The sequence below is a fragment of the Dendrobates tinctorius genome, unplaced genomic scaffold (assembly GCF_039654945.1).
Source record: "Dendrobates tinctorius isolate UK_male_01 unplaced genomic scaffold, ASM3965494v1 ptg000104l, whole genome shotgun sequence".
NCBI classification, from domain to species: domain Eukaryota; kingdom Metazoa; phylum Chordata; class Amphibia; order Anura; family Dendrobatidae; genus Dendrobates; species Dendrobates tinctorius.
The window spans coordinates 13,114,858-13,136,866 of record NW_027361772.1 but is presented as its reverse complement, the minus strand read 5'-3'; the positions used below and the strand labels follow the sequence as shown (position 1 = coordinate 13,136,866).

Here is a 22,009-nt window from a genome sequence, read left to right as displayed (position 1 = left end):
CAATACCAGAGTTAGGTCAGAGGTACAACGCAAAGCGCCGAGGGCAAAGACAGATATTTGGTCAGACAGACTGTGGTCGGGTCGGGTAGCCCAGAATCAAAATATGAAGCCAGGATCAGGAGTGGAGAGGTCAGAAAAACGAGTTAACAAGCTGGATCGGTAACAGGAGAATAAAATCAAACATGCACCTTTACAGATTACTAGAAAGAGACTAAAACTAAGAACCTAAGTTCAGGCAAGGTCTGGAGGGTGGAGCTGCCTAACAAATTCCCTGCTGGTAGGGGATAAGCCAGGGAAGCAAAACTCTGCAGGACACAGCGGGTTAAATTTATGCAGAATCTGACCATACCTCCCTATAGCCAGGTGGAGACTCTGCAGCCACATGAGCATGCAGCAGTCCTGGGAGTACTGCTAGATGCAGTTCTGCACTATGGCCTGTCACTGGTAGAAGCAGAGCGGTGAATGCAGTCAGTAGGATGGCACTGAGAAGTTGTTCCAGCTACCAGCGTGACAAATTTCAGCTCCAAGTGAATTCATGATGGAGATATAAATGAGAATTTAACCCTTTGTGTTGGAGAAGGTAAAATTTGCAGCTTCGCTGCACCTTCTTTGCAGTGGTATCCTTAGTGGTAAACACATCTGTTATGAACAGGTCACCGAGGAGGATGGCAGGAATAGGCTAGGCCACCAGGAAACCAGAAAGGTTGGTAATTTAGCGGATTGCAGACCCCTAATCCTAACAACACAACTAACAGTAGCCGTGGAGCGTACCTACGATGCCCTAGACGCCTCGACACAGCAGGAGAACTAACTAGGCCTAAAGCAAGAAAGGTGAAATCTAAACTGCTCCAGATTAGAATCCCAAAGAAATAGATAGCCCCCAAACATATATTGTCGGTGAGACCAGATGAGGGACAAACACAGGCAGAAAATAGACTGAACAAATGATGGGGCCCAAACTGTCTAGATAGGATAGGAAAGGAAAGACACTGTCTGCAATCATGCAAAAACCCAAAAAATCCAACATGTCTGATGTACAAAAAACACTGATATCTCAAGACCTCTCCCCCACTATATCAGCATTCTGGTGTAAACTGGCAGCAAAGCAAAAGAGACTAATATAGCAGGGGACTGAACAAACTGACACAAGCAGTAACATATGGAGCAGGGTCCAGCACATCCCCAGCAGGGAGCATGCTGAACCCGCCAAGCAGAAAGAGGCAAAACCAGATCAGAAGCAAAGGATTAGCAAATGAACAACTTAGCTGAAAAATGCAGGATGAGGCAGGAGACAGCAGACCTCAAGTTGCACAGGAAGAACTAATCACCAGCAACAATTGAGGGAAGCCTGCTCACTTAAATACTCCCAATCAGTAACCCCAGATCTCCAATCATCATCATCAGGTGGCAGACCTCTGTCAATCCGGCCAGCTCCACTACCCACAGTAACCACCAGAGGGAGCCCCAACTCAGAAGTAAGAGAATTCACAACAGTACCCCCACTTGAGGAGGGGTCACTGAACCCTCATCCACGCCACCAGGCCGATCAGGATGGGCCCGGTGAAAAGCAGGAACCAATCTCTCGGCATGAATGTCAGAAGCAGAGACCCAAGAATTATCCTCCTGGCCATAACCTTTCCACTTGACCAAGTACCGGAGTCTCTGTCTAACCAGACGAGAATCTAATATCTTCTCTACCTCATACTCCAAATTACCCTTAACCAATACAGGGTCAGGGGGTGCCGCCATGGGAACTACTGGCTCCACAAACCTCTTCAACAAAGATTTATGAAAAACGTTATGAATCTTAAACGTAACTGGAAGAGCCAAACGGAAAGAAACGGGGTTAACGATTTCCAAAATCTTATAAGGTCCAATGAACCTTGGCTTGAATTTTGGAGACAGAACCTTCATAGGAATATTTTTTGAAGACAACCAAACTATATCACCCTCTTTAAACCGGGGACCAATGGTCCTATGTCGGTTGGAAAACCGTTGGGCCTTTTCCTGAGAGTGGGACAACTTATCCACTACTTGGTCCCAAATCTGCTGCATTTTCTCTACCACAGATTCCACACTTGGGCAGGCCGAAGCTTCAACCTGCCCCGAAGAAAATTGAGGATGAAACCCAAAGTTACTGAAAACAGGAGACATCAAAGTGACAGAACTAGCCCTATTGTTTAGCGCAAATTCGGCCAAGGGCAAAAATGAGACCCAGTCATCTTGATCAGCAGATATGAAACATCTCAAATAGGATTCCAAAGTCTGGTTTGTTCTCTCAGTCTGCCTATTGGTCTGAGGATGAAATGCAGAGGAGAAAGATAACTGAATTCCCAGTTTGGAACAAAAAGCTCTCCAAAATCTGGAAACAAACTGAACTCCTCTGTCCGACACAATCTTCTCCGGAATCCCGTGCAAACGAACCACCTGTTGTAAAAACAAGGGCACCAACTCAGAAGAAGATGGCAACTTTGGGAGTGGTACATGCTGGACCATCTTAGAAAATCTATCACAGATCACCCAGATAACAGTCATTCTTTGAGAGACAGGGAGATCAGAAATAAAATCCATTGAGATATGGGCCCATGGCCTCCTGGGCACCGGCAGGGGCATCAACAAACCACTAGAACAAGAACAGGGCTTGGACCGAGAACAAGTCCCACAGGACTGCACAAAATTCCTGACATCACAAGATAAGGCAGGCCACCAAAAAGACCGACTCACCAAATCTTTAGTACCAAAAATACCTGGATGACCAGCTAATGCGGAGCAATGAATTTCAGATATTACTCTTCTCGACTGGTCAGGGACATACAATTTTCCCATAGGGCATCGTTCAGGTTTGTCCTCCTGAAATTCCTCCAGGGCACATCTCAAATCGGGTGAGATAGCGGAAAGAACTACACCCTCATTTAGAATGGTAGTAGGCTCGGTCACATCAAGAGAATCCGCAAAGAAACTCCTAGAAAGGGCGTCTGCCTTAACATTCTTAGTGCCCGAAAGAAAGGAGACCACAAAATTATAACACGTAAAAAACAAGGCCCACCTAGCCTATCTAGGATTCAAGCGCTTGGCTGATTCAAGATAAATCAAATTCTTGTGGTCGGTGAGGACCACAAATTGGTGTCTAGCTCCCTCCAACCAATGTCTCCACTCTTCAAATGCCCACTTCATGGCCAACAATTCCCGATTCCCCATGTCATAGTTACATTCAGATGGGGAAAATTCTCAAGAAAAGAAGGCACAGGGATTCATCTTAGAGGTCACCGGATCTCTCTGGGACAAAACGGCTCCTGCACCAATCTCAGAAGCATCTATCTCCACCTGAAACGGGAGTGAAACATCAGGTTGCCGTAGACCTGGAGCAGAAGTGAATCTCCTCTTAAGCTCCTGAAATGCCGAGAATGCCTCTGGAGACCAATTCACCACATCAGCGCCTTTTTTGGTCAAATCCGTCAGTGGTTTAACAATACCAGAAAAATTACTTATAAATTTACTGTAAAAATTAGCAAAACCCAAAAACTTCTGGAGAGCCTTCAGAGAAGTGGGCTAAACCCAATCATAAATGGCATGTACCTTGGCTGGGTCCATTTCAATAGCAGACGGGGACAAAATGAATCCCAAAAACAAAATCCTCTGTACACCAAAGAGACATTTCGATCCCTTAACATACAGAGTATTTTCCCTCAAAATCCGGAACACAATCCGGACATGTTCCACATGAGAATCCCAATCACTGGAAAAGATCAAAATATCATCCAGATAAATGATCAAAAACGTATCCACAAAGTCCCGGAAAATTTCGTTCATAAAAGATTGGAAGACGGAAGGGGCATTAGTGAGCCCAAAAGGCATCACCAGGTACCCAAAATGTCCCTCCGAGGTATTAAACGCCGTCTTCCATTCATCCCCGTGCTTGATGCGAATAAGGTTATACGCCCCCTGAGGTCAAGTTTGGTAAACCAACAAGCACTTTTAACTCTGGAAAATAAATCAGAAATCAGGGGTAACGGGTACTGATATTTAACAAGGATTTTGTTAAGGGAACGATAGTTAATACATGGCCTTAATGAGCCATCTTTCTTGGCCACAAAAAAACCCCCAGCACCTAAAGGTGAAGAGGATGGTCTGATATGACCCTTCTCCAAAGACTCCTTGATATAGGATCGCATAGCATCATGTTCAGGTACCGATAAGTTGAAAAGCCAACCCTTGGGAAATTTACAACTGGGCATTAACTCAATTGCACAGTCATAACTCCTATGAGGAGGCAAAGACGCAGACTTATTCTCACTAAATACATCAGAAAAATCAGCCAAATAGTCAGGAATATCAAGAGACTGGGGAGAGGTGGAGAAAACAGGAGTGTCACTAAGAACACATTGACAACCCCAACTCACCACAGACAGAGATTTCCAATCCAAAACAGGATTATGGGTTTGCAACCAAGGAAAACCCAGTACAATAATATCATGCAAATTGTGCAACACCAAAAATTTACAATTCTCTTGGTGGTACAAAACGGGTTTATTCACCGCCAAAGGAGTAGCATCAATACCCCTCAAAGGGATAGAAGTCCGCAGGGGTACCATGGGAAAACCACAACATTTGACAAAGTCAAAATCCTTCAGATTCAATACTGCTCCTGAATCAACAAAAGCCTTAGCGGAAAATGTAGACAAGGAGCAGATCAAGGTAACGGCCAAAAGGAACTTAGGCTGTACACTGCCCACCGAAATGCGTGAGCAAAACGCTTTTCTTGTTTACAAGTTTACACAGCTTATTACGCCTTCTAAACTCTTGACGTTGCGCCCTAGACAAAACCCTATCACATTGCATGGGTTCAGAAGTTCGTTCGAAAGGCGGTACTGCCTCTCATGTACTTTTACGTTCACGTAAACGTCGATCAATTTGAATGGCCTATGACATAGAGTCATCAAGACCAGAGGGGACAGGAAATCCCACCATAACATCTTTTACGGTTTCTGCCAGACCCTTCTGAAAGAGAGCTGCTAGGGCATCATCGTTCCATTTAGTAAGGACCGCCCACAGAATTTTTTACAATATAACTCTGCAGAATCCTGACCCTGCCAACAGGGTTCTCTCAGCTTGATCAATAGCATTAGGTTCATCATACAACAACCCCAGGGCTTGAAAAAACGCATCCACATTAGCCAGAATAGGATCTCCAGGTGTCAAAGAAAAGACCCAATCCTGGGGATCGCCGTGCAGCAGGGAGATGACAATTTTAACCTGCTGCACAGAGCTCCCTGATGAGTTAGGTTTCAAAGCAAAAAATAGTCTACAATTATTCTTAAAATTCAAAAACTTAGACCGATCCCCAAAAAACACATCAGGAGTAGGGATCTTTGGTTCTGCAGCAGATGATTGAGCGAGATAGGAAGAAATTCGCCGCACTTCAGCAGCGAGCTGCTCAACACGATCGGACAATTGCTTAGTCTCCATTAAAGAAAAAATCCTCCTACGGCCCCAGAGAAAAAGAGGAAAAAATATATAAAAAAATTCTGACACTTTTTTTTTTTTTTTTTTTTACAATTCTTTCCTTCTTTAGAGTACCCTAGAGTCTACAGTATGACTGGTGATTCTGTTATGAACAGGTCACCAAGGGGGATGGCAGGAATAGGCTAGGCCATCAGGAAACCAGAAAGGTTGGTAACTTAGCGGATTGCAGACCCCTAATCCTAACAACACATCTAACAGTAGCCATGGAGTGTACCTATGATGCCCTAAACGCCTCAACACAGCCGGAGAACTAACTAGGCCTAAGGCAAGAAAGGTGAAATCTAAACTGCCCCGGAGTAGAACCCCAAAGAAATAGATAGCCCCCAAACATATATTGTCGGTGAGACCAGATGAGGGACAAACACAGGCAGAAAATAGACTGAGCAAATAATGGGGCCCAAACTGTCTAGATAGGATAGGAAAGGAAAGACACTGTCTGCAATCACGCAAAAACCCTAAAAAATCCAACACGTCTGATGTACAAAAAACACTGAGGTCTCACGACCTCCCCCCACTATATCAGAATTCTGGTGTAAACTGGCAGCAAAGCAAAAGAGACTAATATAACAGGGGACTGAACAAACTGACACAAGCTGTAACATATGGAGTGGGATCCAGCACATCCCCAGCAGGGAGCACGCTGAACCCGCAAAGCAAAGCATAAAGAGGCAAAACAAGAGCAGATGCAAAGGATTAGCAAATTAACAACTTAACTGAAAAATGCAGGATCAGGCCGGAGACAGCAGACCTCCAGTTGCACAGGAAGAACTAATCACCAGCAACAATAGAGGGAAGCCTGCTCACTTAAATACTCCCAATCAGTAACCCCAGATCTCCAATCATCATCATCAGGTGGCAGACCTCTGTCAATCCGGCCAGCTCCACTTCCCACAGTAACCAGAGGGAGCCCCGACTCAGAAGTAAGAGAATTCACAATACACATCCTTCCATAGTAAATACTGTACATTTTGTAGGAAGTAACGTAAAGCTGTCAAGTAATTTTTCATCTCTGGAGGCTTTGTACCCACCTTTGGTTGAAATAAACTGCATCAAAATAGCTAAGTGTGAACAGTAGAAGGCGCCATATTACCTTTACATTATTATGTTGATTCTTTGTATCAGCTTCTGCATTTTCTTCAGGAGCAGCATCTGTCCCTTAAAAGAAAAACAGGCAATATGAGTTAATTAAATCAGCCATTGTGGCAGATCCGCCATACTTTGAAACTTACTGTATCTTATGGTAGGAACATGGCTTTCATTTTCATACTTGGTTCATATTGAAGTGATTTTATAGTAAATCTGTCAAGTCTCCTATCAAAGGGGATGCTGAGCTGGTGGTGGATAGGTTTTGTCTTGAGATAAACAAAACTTTTGAAATTGGAATTTTCCTGGTGCAACAAATTTTTCCCCCAAAATTCCATTTGCTGCAAATCGATTAGCTGTGAATTGCCAGTATTGCAAAGCCTGTAAATGTCCAGAAAACATATGTAACACTCACTCATGTAAAAAGCTGGTGTATCACTAATAGTGGCAGCCCACACAGCCATTATGGGCATCAACACCGCGCCCCCCCACCAACCCTGTAAAATAGGGCCAAAATAGGGGGAAAATTACTTTGTAAGTGTCTCAATACACTTCCCTCTCCCTACCTTTAAAAGTTGGGAGATACACCCTTCAGTGACTATGTCTATGTGCTAAGAACCCCCTAATCTTCTAAATATATATAGTTGTTTAGTATGGGTATGTGCTATTAGGACTTCTGCTATGAGGCCCTGTACACCCCTGTCTGCCAGGACTCAGAGAGAATGCCTGTGATCCCTGCTTCCTCTGCGCACACACACACAGATTGACAGCTTTCTGGGAGTACATACTCATTGAGGAAGACGGAAATTGGCATCTAAGAGATGCAGAGGTCGGTGGATGGAAAGTTTTCACTGTGACGACTCCTGGAGTGGACCCTCTGGGTCGTGACTCGTGACACCAACCCACCCAGGGCGAGCTGACCTAGTGAGGACCACCCCCTATACAGGGAGTGTCAGGGGCAGGCCCAAGGGGGTAAGGTACAGTACCATGACTGTTGGAACCAGGTGGCCGGCTCACAGGAGACATGAATGAGTGTGTCTGCCGGATGTAACAGGGAGTGTGCAGAAAACAGGAGTGTGCAAAACGTGGACACAGGGGCACGCAGGGAACAGGACAGTACAGGCGAGTGTACAGAAGCACAGAGGGTGCCGGACAATACAGGGCGTGTACATGGGAGTGCGCTAGATACTGGATGGTGCAAAGCGAGTACACGGGTGCACTTATGGCGCGCACAGACAAGCACGCCCGGGTGCGGGCAAAGCAGGGAGCATGCAAAGGAGCACGCCAGAGCACAAGGTTAAACAGAGCATGTGCTGGGAAGCACGCCAGAGTACAGGGTTAGGCAGAGCAGGTGCTGGGAAGCACGCCAGAGTACAGGGTTAGGCAGAGCAGGTGCTGGGAAGCACGCCTGAGTGCAAGGCAAGGCAGAAGGTGTGCAAAGAAGCACTACAGGACACAAGGCAGGAGCTGAGCGTGTGCTGGGAAGCACAGCAGAGCACAGAGCAGAGTGTACGAACGGAGCATGTGCTAGGAAGCACGGCAAGGCAGAGTACAGGAATGGAGCACAAGGCAGAGTACAGGAACGGAGCACAAGGCAGGGGACCTGAATACAGCGCGCAGCCAAGCAAGGACCAAACAGACCAAGCCAGGAAGCACAACAATAATCAGGCCCCTCCCATAGGAAGAGGTAGCCTGATATAGGGCATGAGTGCTGGGACTTCCAGGTCAGGTCCTCCAGGACCATAGAGAGGGCATGGCTGCAGTCAGAGCCGAGAAGAGCGCACGTGCGAACTAGCAACGTTGTGCAGCCATGGAACTAGGTGCGAGAGGTGCACGTGCGCACCAGGCGGGACCCCCGAAGCGGCCGCGGCATCGTAAGTGGTGACGTCGGGCGTGAGGTCACTGCCCCAGGTGAGAGCAGCATGACAGATGGCGTGACCTCCATTATGACTATGCTCCTTTTAAGCCACACTTCTCCAAACACGCTCGCTGACCACTGTAAGCTGATTTTTCACTCCCTTAATGGCCTGGTTCTTGCCTCTCCAGTGGGGCAAAAGAAACTTTCCTAAATTACGTACTTCAGTAAGGTTTCAGAAAAACTCTTTGAAGCCCAAAAGATCACCCTATTTCCCATGAACCTCTCACGCTCTCTAGGAGGGTCCTCCCAACCGTCCCGATTCTCATGGGACAGTCCCGGTCTTTACCCCCCACTCGTGTTCAGCACTGCACTGAGCCGCCACGCCCCCCCATTCACCCCATCCTCGCCCTTCCGCAGAGACTCACCGCACTGACAGCAGCCCCTCACAGCCTGCAATGACGTCACTAGACTGTTCTTCTCTAATGAGCACACAGGACCTGTGATGAGGTCACAGGAGGGGAGGAGTCAGGGATCACATGAACAGGGGCCTGGTGTCTGCAGGTCTCTGCTGTGCTGGTTGTCATGGTGCTGGATGACGTGAAGTTTCTGTGTGGGGTCAGGAGGGGTTTACAGGGTGGATGTAGCAGCTGTGTGTATGAGGTGTACGGAGCGGAACCGCGTGTGTACGAGGTGTACAGAGCGGAACCGCGTGTGTACGAGGTGTACGGAGCGGAACCGCGTGTGTACGAGGTGTACGGAGCGGAACCGCGTGTGTACGAGGTGTACGGAGCGGAACCGCGTGTGTACGAGGTGTACGGAGCGGAACCGCGTGTGTACGAGGTGTACGGAGCGGAACCGCGTGTGTGCGAGGTGTACGGAGCGGAACCGCGTGTGCGGGAGGTGTACGGGGCGGAGCCGCGTGTGCGCGAGGTGTACGGGGCGGAGCCGCGTGTGCGTGAGGTGTACGGGGCGGAGCCGCGTGTGCGTGAGGTGTACGGAGCGGAGCCGCGTGTGCGCGAGGTGTACGGAGCGGAGCCGTGTGTGCGAGGTGTACGGAGCCGTGTGTGTGCGAGGTGTACGGAGCCACGTGTGTGCAAGGTGTACGAAGCGGAGCCGCGTGTGTGCTAGGTGCACGGAGCAGAGCAGCATATGTGCGAGGTGTACGAAGCGGAGCAGCCTGTGCGAGGTGTATGGAGTGGAGCCATGTGTGTGCGAGGTGTACGTAGCGGAGCCGCGTGTGCGCGAGGTGTACGGAGCAGAGCCGCGTGTGTATGAGGTGTGCGGAGCGGAGCCGCTTGTGTACTTGGTGTATGGAGCGGAGCCCTGTGTGTACGAAGTGTACGGAGCTGAGCCGTGTGTGTATGGAGCTGAGCAGAGCCATGTGTGTACAAGGTTTACGTAGTGAAGCTGTGTGTGTACTGAGTGGACCTGTGTGTGTACAAGGTATACGAAGTGGACCCATGTGTGTACTGAGTGGAGCCGTGTGTGTGCAAGATGTATGGAGCGGAGCCATGTGTGTATGAGGCATACAAAGCGGAACCAGGTGTGTTCAGAGGGACAGTCCCGAGAGTCTGCCCCCGCTGTCGCGGCGCAGACACAGGAGTACACGGCGGAGCCCCAAGGAGCACATGACGGTCCACCGGAAGTGATGTGCTGGAAGCTGACCGGAAATGAGGTCATTTTGGGAAGAGATTGTGACGGAACCATGGAGGCACTTCAGAGAATGCTTCAGATCCATCACCGTGTCCTCCTCTGACAGCGTGGACAGCAGGATCGCCTTGGAATCGGGGACATCGGATATGTGAGCGGATCATATGTCCTGCATCGGGAGGCTCAGGTGGACACTACAATGTGAGCCGGGCTGCTATAGTATCTTTATAGAATCTTTCTTTCTCTCTCTTTCTTTCTCTGTTCTTTCTCTGTCTCTTTCTCTGTTCTTTCTCTCTCTGTTTCTTTCTCTCTCTCTGTTCTTGCTTTCCTCTTTCTTTCTTTCTTTCTCTGTCTCTGTTCTTTCTTTCTCTCTGTTCTCTTTCTTTCCCTTTTTTCTTTCTCTCTGTTCTTTTTCTTTCTTTACTTCTTTCTTTCTTTGTCTCTCTGTTCTTTCTATGTGTCTCTCTCTGTTCTTTCTTTCCCCTCTTTCTTTCTCTCTATATCTCTGTTCTTTCTTTCTTTCCCATCTTTCTTTCTCTCTCTGTTCTTTCTTTCTTTCCCCTCTTTCTTTCACTTTCCCTCTGTTCTTTTTTCTGCCCCTCTTTCTTTCTCTCTGTTCTTTTTCTTTCTTTCTCTTTTTCTCTGTTCTTTCTTTTCCCTCTTTCTCTCTCACTGTTCTTTCTTTCTCTCTCTGTTCTTTTCTTTCCCACCTTTCTTTCTCTCCCTGTTCTCTTTTTTCTTTCCCCTCTTCTTTCTCTCTCTCTGTTCTCTCTTTTTTTCTTTCTCTTCTTTCTTTCTCTCTGTTCTTTCTTTCCCCTCTTTTTCTCTCTCTGTTCTTTCTCTCTCTCTGTTCTTTTTTTTCTTTCCCCTCTTTCTCTCTGTTCTTTCTTTCTTTCCCCTTTCTTTCTCGCTGTTCTTTCTTTCCCCTATTTCATTCTCTCTCTCTGTTCTTCCTTTCTCTTTCTCTCTCTGTTCTTTCTGTCTATCTGTTCTTGCTCTGTTCTTTCTTTCTTTCCCTCTTTCTTTCTCTCTGTTCTTTCTTTTGTTCCCCTTTCTTTCTCTCTCTGTTCTTTCTTTCGCTCTCTGTTCTTTCTTTCTCTTTGTTCTTTCCCCTCTTTCTTTCTCTCTCTGTTCTTTCTCTTTCTTGCTCTCATTTCTTTCTTTCTTTCTTTCTTTCTTTCTTTCTCTCTTTGTTTTCTTTTTCTCTCTCTCTGTTTTCTTTCTTTCTTTCTTTTCCTCAGTATCAGTCAGTGTGCCCACAGTACCAGCCACTGTGCTCATAATGCCAGCCACTGTGCCCTCAGTACCAGTCGGTGTGATCAGCAGTGCTAAACGGGTGCGGTTGGGTGTGGACACGGGTTGGGCTAATTATGAAATGGGTGTGGCCGGGCATGGTCTAAAATTTGCCGCAACATGCTCCACGCGCCGCACCCTTTGTCCCTCTTTCCCTTCTTCAAAAGTTGGGAGGTATGCAGTATGTATGCTCTAGTTGGCACTATTCTTCAACCGTTACTGAGCATCTCGTACAGTTTTGAACTGTCGCGTTCAGCCCACTACACCTCTGGACTGTACCAACCTTTGAGGCTTCAGGAGAACCAACTTTCTGCTACATGGTATTTACAAGTCTCTCCTAGACTTAAACCTTTCACAGCTTCTCCTAGATTCCACATCACCCAAACCAAATTGGCTCCATACTATTAAAACCACCATGAGACAACCTTGAACTAACTCTTTTTCAGTCAGACAAAGTGCTTAGCCAAAATCACTTCAGTGGTAGCCCGCAAGCTGCCCGGCAAGTCAACACCAGCCTACTTCTCCCAAGTGGCAATTACAGTAATCTCCGGGCCAACTTATTGTCTGCTCTCCATTATGCTACCCGGGCCTTGCTCAGCAATAAAAAAAATTGTCAACACTCTTGTAAAACCACTCACTTTTTCTAGCTCCTCCTGTCGTATCAGTGCTGGGGAGCAGCTTATAGATCAGACCCCTACCAATCTATAAGTTATTACCTATCAGATGGATGATAACTTATTTTCAACGAACACCCCATTTAATGTAATATCTTGCTTTTCTGCCCAGATCACACATTGGAGTAATGTGTGTGCAGCAGTTACTAAGGAGACCAGGAGTCTGTGCACAGTTTGTGAGTGTTGTAGGTTAGATATACAAGTCTCTAAAATGTACGTATGTAGGAGGGTGAAGAGGAAGGAGAGCCAGAAGGGGGGTTACCTCTCCTGCTCCGTGTCCGGAACCAAATAGCCGGGCAGCAGGGTTGCCGGGGGGAAGACTTTCTGACCTGGACCGACTGCACCATGTGACAGTAAGGGAAGAAAAGAGGCGGTGGGCCGGAAGCTGTGCAGGCTGAGGGTGCGAAAGCAGAGCGTGCCAGAGACAAAGCAGCGTGCGTCAGGTAGAAAGCAGGCTGCAGCACAAAGCTCCAAGAAAGAGAGAACTCCCCGTCAGAGGACTGGGACTGAAGGACAAAATATAGAAAGTGCTGTACTGTATGTGAGTATGTGGACTTGGTAGCCTCCGTGACCAGAGGAGACTTCCCCCCTGACAGTGCAGAGACAGTGAATATATAAGCCACGGAGACACCATCACATGTTTCTCAACGCAGGCAGTGACTAGCCAGGTCTTTCACCGGGAAGGAACAACCACGGGAAGGGCAGTCTCCAGTGAAGGAAACCACCTATGCCAAAACATGGTATCCATCCACAGACAGCTGTTTCGGGGTATTGCCCCTCATCAGTGTGGAGTAGGAAACTGGCTAGTGGGAGCAATGCCTAGTAACAGACCATGAAAAGAGAAGGATGAATGACCTCATGGAGATCAACATCCAACACTGCGGAGACACCATCACGTGTTTCTCAACGCAGTGATTCTAGAGCACTGCTCCCATCCCTTATGGGAAATATGTAAAACATGCAAATATATAAGCCGCGGAGACACCATCACATGTTTCTCAACGCAAGCAATGACCAGCCAGGTCTTTCACTGGGAAGGAACAACCACGGGAAGGGCAGTCTTCAGTGAAGGAAACCACCTATGCCAAAACATGGTATCCATCCACAGACAGCTGTTTCGGGGTATTGCCCCTCATCAGTGTGGAGTAGGATGACGTGATGGTGTCTCCGCAGTGTCGGATGTTGATCTCCATGAGGTCATTCATCCTTCTCTTTTCATGGTCTGTTACTAGGCATTGCTCCCACTAGCCAGTTTCCTACTCCACACTGATGAGGGGCAATACCCCGAAACAGCTGTCTGTGGATGGATACCATGTTTTGGCATAGGTGGTTTCCTTCACTGGAGACTGCCCTTCCCGTGGTTGTTCCTTCCCGGTGAAAGACCTGGCTAGTCACTGCCTGCGTTGAGAAACATGTGATGGTGTCTCCGCGGCTTATATATTTGCATGTTTTACATATTTCCCATAAGGGATGGGAGCAGTGCTCTAGAATCACTGCGTTGAGATACACGTGATGGTGTCTCCGCAGTGTCGGATGTTGATCTCCATGAGGTCAGTGCAGAGACAGTGACCCAAGCGCGCAGCCCCAGTGCCTGCGGTGACAGGCCGGAGCCCCTGAGTGTGGCAGAGAGACTTCCCCAGTGTGCGCAGCTACGTTCCTGTGGAAAGACAGATGGTGTGTTTTACAGAGACTCAAGTTCGCAGCGTCTCCCTGCCCTGCTCTTCTATTAACTCCTGAGGTTCCAGCTTCATCCAGAGGACAGACTATAGAGACCGCAAGCGCCTCTGTTGTCGGTACCAACGTGGGAGAAAGAGACCCTGCAATCAAGCTTTCCCCGGACTGATAAGTTACAAGAACTCCAGTTTAACCGTTTCAACTCTTCATAACTGTTTAATAGCTCTCCCTAGCCTTTTTACCGTTTTACCGTTTTCTCTGTCACTTTGAACCCCCACTGGTTCTCCCTGTGTGGAGAATCTATTCCCTGTAGATAAACCCTTTAACTCTTGGTCTGTCTCTGATCCGTGGTGACATCCTCAGCACCTGCAGTTTATTACACGTACAGATATTGGAAACCAGACAGCACTATTAACGCTGATGAAGAGTTCTCCAATCAGCCACTTCCGGCAGGAAGGAAGTGGTAAATTCAGTGTGCTTGGCTGCGCTAACCCTCCATCTCTCATTCTACATTTACCTACCTGCACATTACTGGAAGTCTCACAGCACTGTAATATAACTATAGTCTCAAGGAATAATCTGCAACTTATCAGATACCTCAATATATAAGTTGTTAGATAGCCTTACCTGTGTCCGCCTTGTCTATCTGCGCCACATCATTATTGGACACACAACTTCCTGCACGGCTCCGGGTGCGAAATGCATCCTACGAGTGAGAAAAAGTCCTTTAAATTTAGCAATTTCTGATAATTATGCATATACTGTATATAGCATATATTCATGAATTATATAATTATGGAGCATGACTCAATATACTGATTTTTTTTTACAAACAGGTCCTCTGGCAGCATGTTATCGCAAGGGGTTGAGCATGTTAAAATACAACGAATCCAAACCTTCTTTCCCCAACATTTACCAATGAGGGACAGTTTGGGGACCCCTATTCACATTAGATGATCTGCGGATCCTGTCAGAATCAGTGGATTTGGCCAATTTTACTTTCGGCATCTAAATAGAACATAGAAACGCCAAGGATAAGTTGACCTGGTTGGATTTGAACCCAGAATATCTATGATGAAAGAAAACACACCTAACTGTGAAGCAAGGAAATTACAGAAATCGTAGCGCCTTCAAAAATACTTATTTTTGTGTTGAATCATCATGATTCTGCAATGAACCATCTGCAAAGTTTTTGTAAATTTGTATGCACAGTTTGGGAGTAAGGGTACATTCACAATATGCCCTTCACCACGTTCAGTGATCCCATTGGGGCTTACGTCTGAACCTTCTGGAAAACGGGTTTCGGACATATATGCCTACTGTAAGCGGACAACCAGGCACCGACTACTACCTCTGGTTGTCCGCCTTTCCCTGAAAATAATGTACAACAGAGCACTCGATGACTCCATCTGCACCACTATACTAAACGTTCCAAAACCCATTTTGTGGGTGATTTGGACGTAAGCCCTGATGTGACCACTGAACGTGGCAAAGAATGCAGTGTCCAAATCCCCTTAGAAAAGGTACATGTGCCAAAACACATTTGATTATTTCCAATAATTTGATAAGTGATTTTGCTGATGGGAGCTCTCAACTCTTTCCCGATAGCAGAAGAAAGAACTATTAGGCATGATACATTAATTCCTCTCTCCTAGTTAAAATCAAAACATGCATGGTTGGCGGTGCTTATTTATGGGGGAGTCCGACATAATAGCTGTTGGTCAGATAAGCATTTAGGTCCATTGGCTCTCGCTATATCCTAGACGGTTGGGAGATATGGGTTAGATGCTATCACTGTGTTTCTGTGAACACAGTTTCTAATCATTAATTGCTCAATTAATTTTACATATGGCGTGAATTTCTACAAACATGAGCAAAATTAAGTAGAGTCATGAAAAAAATCCAATTTTAAAACCTTTTGAAGATTGTCAATTGTCTTCAATGTTTTCCAATTATGAACACTGTATAATGATGGAGTCCAAAATATTTGTAAATGGCCTGATAACCCTTCCAAGACTGATGGGCAATTGCTTCTCTGAGATCATTGTTGATGTCTCCTCCTTTGCATTGTATTAACACTCGCCTGATGTTCCAAACCAGCAAATTGCCAAAACTTCTGCTTTTATAGAGGTGTTCACACTTGCTGAAGAACAATCAAGGGCAATTGATTAGCTTCACCTTGGTTGCTACTGACCCGCTTAAAACCTATGGAAGCAGTAAGGATGTACTTACTTTTCTTTACACACTTTCTACATTTTGGCCTATTTTATGATAAATAAATTATGACATGGTGTATTTTGACATCTATTGTTGTTCACCTGAGGTTGTATTTGTCTAAATGTAAGGTCTTCTAACAACCAGATTTTTTTTAATTATTAGATCTTGATACATAAAACCATAAAATTCAAAGAAAGTGTACTTACTTTTTCTCATAACTGTATGACTTGTATAATAGATAGGTCCTGTGCACAACTCTGTTGTCTGTGCACACTTGTGTACACTTCCTCCACAAGGTTGTAGCAATACAGAGAAACCAGGAACCAGGCCACCAGATGTCTTTCTAGGAGGACATCAGGTGCCCTGGTCCCTGGATTTCTTTGTAAGACTAGTATAACGCCTGCCGATATAACTTTGTATAATATTTTGTGCATATGTAATTTGTATTGCACTACAGAACGGCCTCTGTACAAGCCAAAATGCGCTGTAGTTTATGTCATTGAGTCTGGTAGTCCCAAAGACAATAAATGGCGAACCTCAGCTCCATTCAGGACATAGATGAGGAGCCCTGTTCTTGGGATTCAGAGTCCCATTCTCAAGATGACTGGTGGTCACAGCAAGCTGACCATCAGCAATCCGCAGGTACGTATAGGGGATAGCCTGTCTGTTTTGGAATATACCTTTAAAAAAGACTTCTTTTATCAGTCAGCAATAATTGGGAGATAGAGGGGCAAAATGTAAGTTGTCAATGTTGCTCTCCAAAACTCTGTCAAAGGTGATGCATATTTTTAAACTGGGATATAAGAATTAACTCTGCTAAAGGCCCCTTTACATTTAGCGATGCACCAGCGATCCCGACAACGATACGACCTGGTCAGGATCGCTGGTGCATCGCTAAATGGTCGCTAGTGAGCTGCCAAACAGGTAGATCTCACAGCGATGCAGCAGCGATATAGCGGTCATTACTTACCTTTCAGACGCGGCGATCCTGACGTCCTCCCGTCCGCGTCCACGCGTCGCTCGTCGGCGCCAGCAGGAAGCTCAGCAAGAAGCGCCCGACGAGAAATGGAGCTGCGTGATCTCGCGTGATCAACGACAGACAGCGGGGGAGCTGGTCGGAGGTAAGTATCACACATAGCGATATCACTGCTGTGTCACCAAATCAGTGATGCTTTAGCGATATTGCTAGCGATATCGCTATGTGTAAAACCCCCTTAAGGCTAGCTGTTCAGATTGTGTCTACAATAGGGGGCCTAAACCACTCTTGCACATGGTAGCCAATGGTCACATGATGTGACGGTAGTCCCTCCATTTACTTGAAAAATTGGATCCCGCCTACAGACATGGCTTCATCGTCATCCATCATCCGCAGTGTGATAACACATAAGAATGTTGTAATGATTGATTCAGATAACAGACACTTGGTGTCAATCATTCCAAGGGCTGGAAGGTTAATGACACACAATGTACACTGGCCATATCTGTATGAACATGAACCACCATCATAGCACAAAATGACCACAAGTAAATAACCAATGGTCAATGAGGAAGGATAAACGTGGATCCCTAGCGATGGAATCCCTGGAACATACATAACTATTTACCTGTTCTTCTCCTTTGGATAGTACAATATGTCCATCCACAAGGGAGAAGCTTGATACATCCCAGACAGGAACTTCAGGTGCAGCAGTTGCAAAAGATACAGGTGATGGCTCTGAAAAGATATAGTTAGATATATGAACTCATTCTTATACAGGAACTAAGCTAAATACTACTGACCTTTTTTATTACATAGTATGATTGAAGGCACTGTACCTATTTATAGGGTAAGAATTATTTTTAGGCCCACTATACACATATACAGCTCCTTCTCGGCTAATGCTATCCAACTGCCCTGAAAGGCGATACAGACTGAAAGGGTATATTTGCTTTTGTTCCTGAATATATATTTGTGTGCAGAGATCGGGTGTGCAGAGATCGGGTGTGCAGAGATCGGGTGTGCAGAGATCGGATGTGCAGAGATCTGGTGTGCAGAGATAATGTGTGCAGAGATTGGATGTGCAGAGATGACATGTACAGTTTAATCAGAATAAAAGTCCAGGTACTAAAGCAGCCAAGATAAAGAACCAGAGCTGCCTGTAAAGGAGTTCCAGCCTTGTGGTAAAAAAACAGAACATCCACAGCAGAGTTTTGGTTTAAGATACAGTTGTGGCCAAAAGTATTGACACCCCTGCAATTCTGTCAGATAATACTCAGTTTCTTCCTGAAAATTATTGCAAACACAAATTCTTTGTTATTATTATCTTCATTTAATTTGTCTTAAATGAAAAAACACAAAAAGAATTGTCCTAAAGCCAAATTGGATATAATTCCACACCAAACATAAAAAAGAGGGTGGACAAAAGTATTGGCACTATTCAAAAAATCATGTGATGCTTCTCTAATTTGTGTAATTAACAGCACCTGTAACTTACCTGTGGCACCTAACAGGTGTTGGCAATAACTAAATCACACTTGCAGCCAGTTGACATGGATTAAAGGTGACTCAACCTCTGTCCTGTGTCCTTGTGTGTACCACATTGAGCATGGAGAAAAGAAGAGCAAAGAACTGTCTGAGGACTTGAGAAACCAAATTGTGAGGAAGCATGAGCAATCTCAAGGCTACAAGTCCATCTCCAAAGACCTGAATGTTCCTGTGTCTACCGTGTGCAGTGTCATCAAGAAGTTTAAAGCCCATGGCACTGTGGCTAACCTCTCTAGATGTGGACGGAAAAGAAAAATTGACAAGAGATTTCAGCGCAAGATTGTGCGGATGTTGGATAAAGAACCTCGACTAACATCCAAACAAGTTCAAGCTGCCCTGCAGTCCGAGGGTACAACAGTGTCAACCCGTACTATCCGTCGGCGTCTGAATGAAAAGGGACTGTATGGTAGGAGACCCAGGAAGACCCCACTTCTTACACCCGAGACATAAAAAAGCCAGGCTGGAGTTTGCCAAAACTTACCTGAAAAAGCCTAAAACGTTTTGGAAGAATGTTCTCCGGTCAGATGAGACAAAAGTAGAGCTTTTTGGGCAAAGGCATCAACATAGAGTTTACAGGAGAAAAAAAGAGGCATTCAAAGAAAAGAACACGGTCCCTTTAGTCAAACATGGCGGAAGTTCCCTGATGTTTTGGGGTTGCTTTGCTGCCTCTGGCACTGGACTGCTTGACCATGTGCATGGCATTATGAAGTCTGAAGACTACCAACAAATTTTGCAGCATAATGTAGGGCCCAGTGTGATAAAGCTGGGTCTCCCTCAGAGGTCATGGGTCTTCCAGCAGGACAATGACCCAAAACACACTTCAAAAAGCACTAGAAAATGGTTTGAGAGAAAGCACTGGAGACTTCTAAGGTTGCCAGCAATGAGTCTAGACCTGAATCCCATAGAACACCTGTGGAGAGATCTAAAAATGGCAGTTTGGAGAAGGCACCCTTCTAATATCAGGGACCTGGAGCAGTTTGCCAAAGAAGAATGGTCTAAAATTCCAGCAGAGCATTGTAAGAAACTCATTGATGGTTACCGGAAGCGGTTGGTCGCAGTTACTTTGGCTAAAGGTTGTGCAACTAAGTATTACGCTGAGGGTGCCAATACTTTTGTCTGGCCCATTTTTGGAGTTTTGTGTGAAATGATCAATGTTTTGCTTTTTGCTTCATTCTCTTTTGTGTTTTTTCATTTAAGACAAATTAAATGAAGATAATAATACCAAAGAATTTGTGTTTGCAATCATTTTCAGGAAGAAACTGAGTATTATCTGACAGAATTGCAGGGGTGTCAATACTTTTGGCCACAACTGTTGATACCATATCAATTAGTGACAACAGAAACTTAATGAAGTACAGAAGTGGGCAAGAAGAAGCATTACCAGAGAACAAAACCAATTAGCATCTCCACGACAGACATCCTGAGAAAGAGGCCTTGTAACGTAAGCACTGTTCGTAATCACCTGATAGCTCCAAAAAGGCCACCAAAAACAGGCTTGGCGAAAGCTACTCCATTTCCCAGAATCCAGGGGTTGCCCCGGCCTTCATCCTTTAACCCCTGTACAGGGATCTGGACATATACAGGAGTCCCTGGACAAGGGCCACAGAGTCAGCCACTTTTCGGTGGCAAGAAGGATAGCCAGGTAGTCGTGTCAGATCCAGGAGGTACAGGAGGAACAAAATCTGTCCTAGCCTACAGGATTTCCTCCAGGTGTTTCCCATTTTTGTTAATTTTGTAGCTATTTAGCTGGCTAGCTATAAGCAGACCATTGTCAGCTGTAGCTTTGCTCAGTAATGTGTGTGCTTTGCTCTGTGTCTGATTTCCTGAAATTGTTGCTGGAAATGGATTTGTTGTGATTATTTGTGTGTGTTATCCCTTTTGCTCTTGATGCTATCTGACCCCGGACTTGGCCTCTGACTATCCGTTTCTCTTATCCCCTTATCTTTACATACCCTCCTGGCATTTGACCTTGGACTGTTCCTTGAAGACGCCTATGTCTTGTCCCTCTGTACTATAAGCCCTCCTGGTATATATGACCTTGGACCTCCTGACAGCTTGTCGGAGATTAGTGCCTCAGTGTCACATAGTAAAGGTACATATTGTCAGGATTCGTACCGGGGTCTAGTCTGTGTTCCACAAGCAAGTCTCGCTGCCTTACTTGCTGTGCCACACAACCATTCGTAATATACAGTTTCTGATCAACTAGTTCTTTTTCATTCATTGTTCTTCCTCCGTTCTGGTGATTGGCTGCTTCGCTGTTTCCTGTGCTTATGTCCTGCCTTTTTCCTATTTAACACTCCACAGGGCTCTCACTCCCTGCCGGTGATTCTTCTGTGGTACGGATTCCTGTCTTCCCTACAGCGCTGTCCGGTACAACCTCTGACAGCCTCCCGATCTCTCTCTCGTTGATTACCTCTGGGACTCCAGCTTTCCGCGTTGGTCTTTGCTGAAATCTTAGTTTAACATAATCCAACATATCAATGAACATAGTTCTTTTTCTATCTAGAAAAGAGAACGTTCAAAATGGCTAAATAAGGAGGCAACTCCCTTAGAAGTATATGAACCTATATAGAAATGGAGTATAACGCCAAAAAATTCAACAAGGTAATTATATTATAGTATCAAAATTATTAACACTTTATTAGTACAGGTACAAAACAAGTACATTAAAAAGTGCAATGATACGCCCCCCGATGAAGCCCAGCGCGAAACGTGTGTAGGGGCTCTGGGGACTGGACATTCCGCATACATATCTCCTTTATGGGTAAGCTTGGTGACTTGGTCTCTTCCATTTTTTTGCACACAGCATTTTAACGGAAGTTTTTGTACGAATTCCCCTTGCCCTTTGGCAGTAACTTTACTTTAATAGATGGCCATGTGTGAGACTTTGCAGCATGGGCATGGGTCTTCATGCAGATTTTGGATCATTTTCTTGTACCATTGTACTCACCACATATGTGCGGTGATTCCATTCCTCTGTGTCATCTCTGTTCCCTGATCATTCTTGATTGTACTTTTTAATGTACTTGTTTTGTACCTGTACTAATAAAGTGTTAATAATTTTGATACTATAATATAATTACCTTGTTGAATTTTTTGGCGTTATACTCCATTTCTATATAGGTTCATTTGCTGAAATCTTAGTATTTTTTGTGTTAGCTTGGGGTTTTCGTGGTGCTACCCTTCAGGTTCATTCACTCTTTGGTTTCACTCTAGGAGTCCTCCTTGCTGCTGCTTGTCTCCCTTAGGTGTTCCTGCACTCATTCCACCCTCGGTTTACCCTCACTGTAGCTCCCTGCACTTACGCCGAGGTAGGGACCGCCGCCCAGTTGTCGCCCACCGGCTAGGGTGGGACCGGCAAGTAGGTAGGGTCAGTGGTGGGTGGAGCTCAGTGGCACCCTCTTCCCCCGCCGTGTGGTGGAATCATAACAGAATCACCGGCCGTCCCTATGGACGCTATGACCTCTTTAGTCAATCAAATGCAGGGTCTTACTCAGCTGGTGCAAGATCTTG

The 22,009-nt window shown here is 45.7% G+C and overlaps 1 protein-coding gene across 1 annotated transcript in view; it reads right to left on the bottom strand.

Annotated features, from left to right (window-relative positions):
• Nucleotides 1–22,009, bottom strand: part of RASAL3 (RAS protein activator like 3) — a 92,271-nt gene that overhangs the window by 54,214 nt on the left and 16,048 nt on the right. Inside the window, exons 2-4 of the mRNA XM_073588766.1 lie at nt 17,577–17,686; nt 14,383–14,461; nt 6,614–6,678 (exon numbers count right to left, since the gene is read on the bottom strand). Coding sequence (XP_073444867.1) covers nt 6,614–6,678; nt 14,383–14,461; nt 17,577–17,686 — 254 coding nt within the window. The remainder of the gene's footprint in view (nt 1–6,613; nt 6,679–14,382; nt 14,462–17,576; nt 17,687–22,009) is intronic.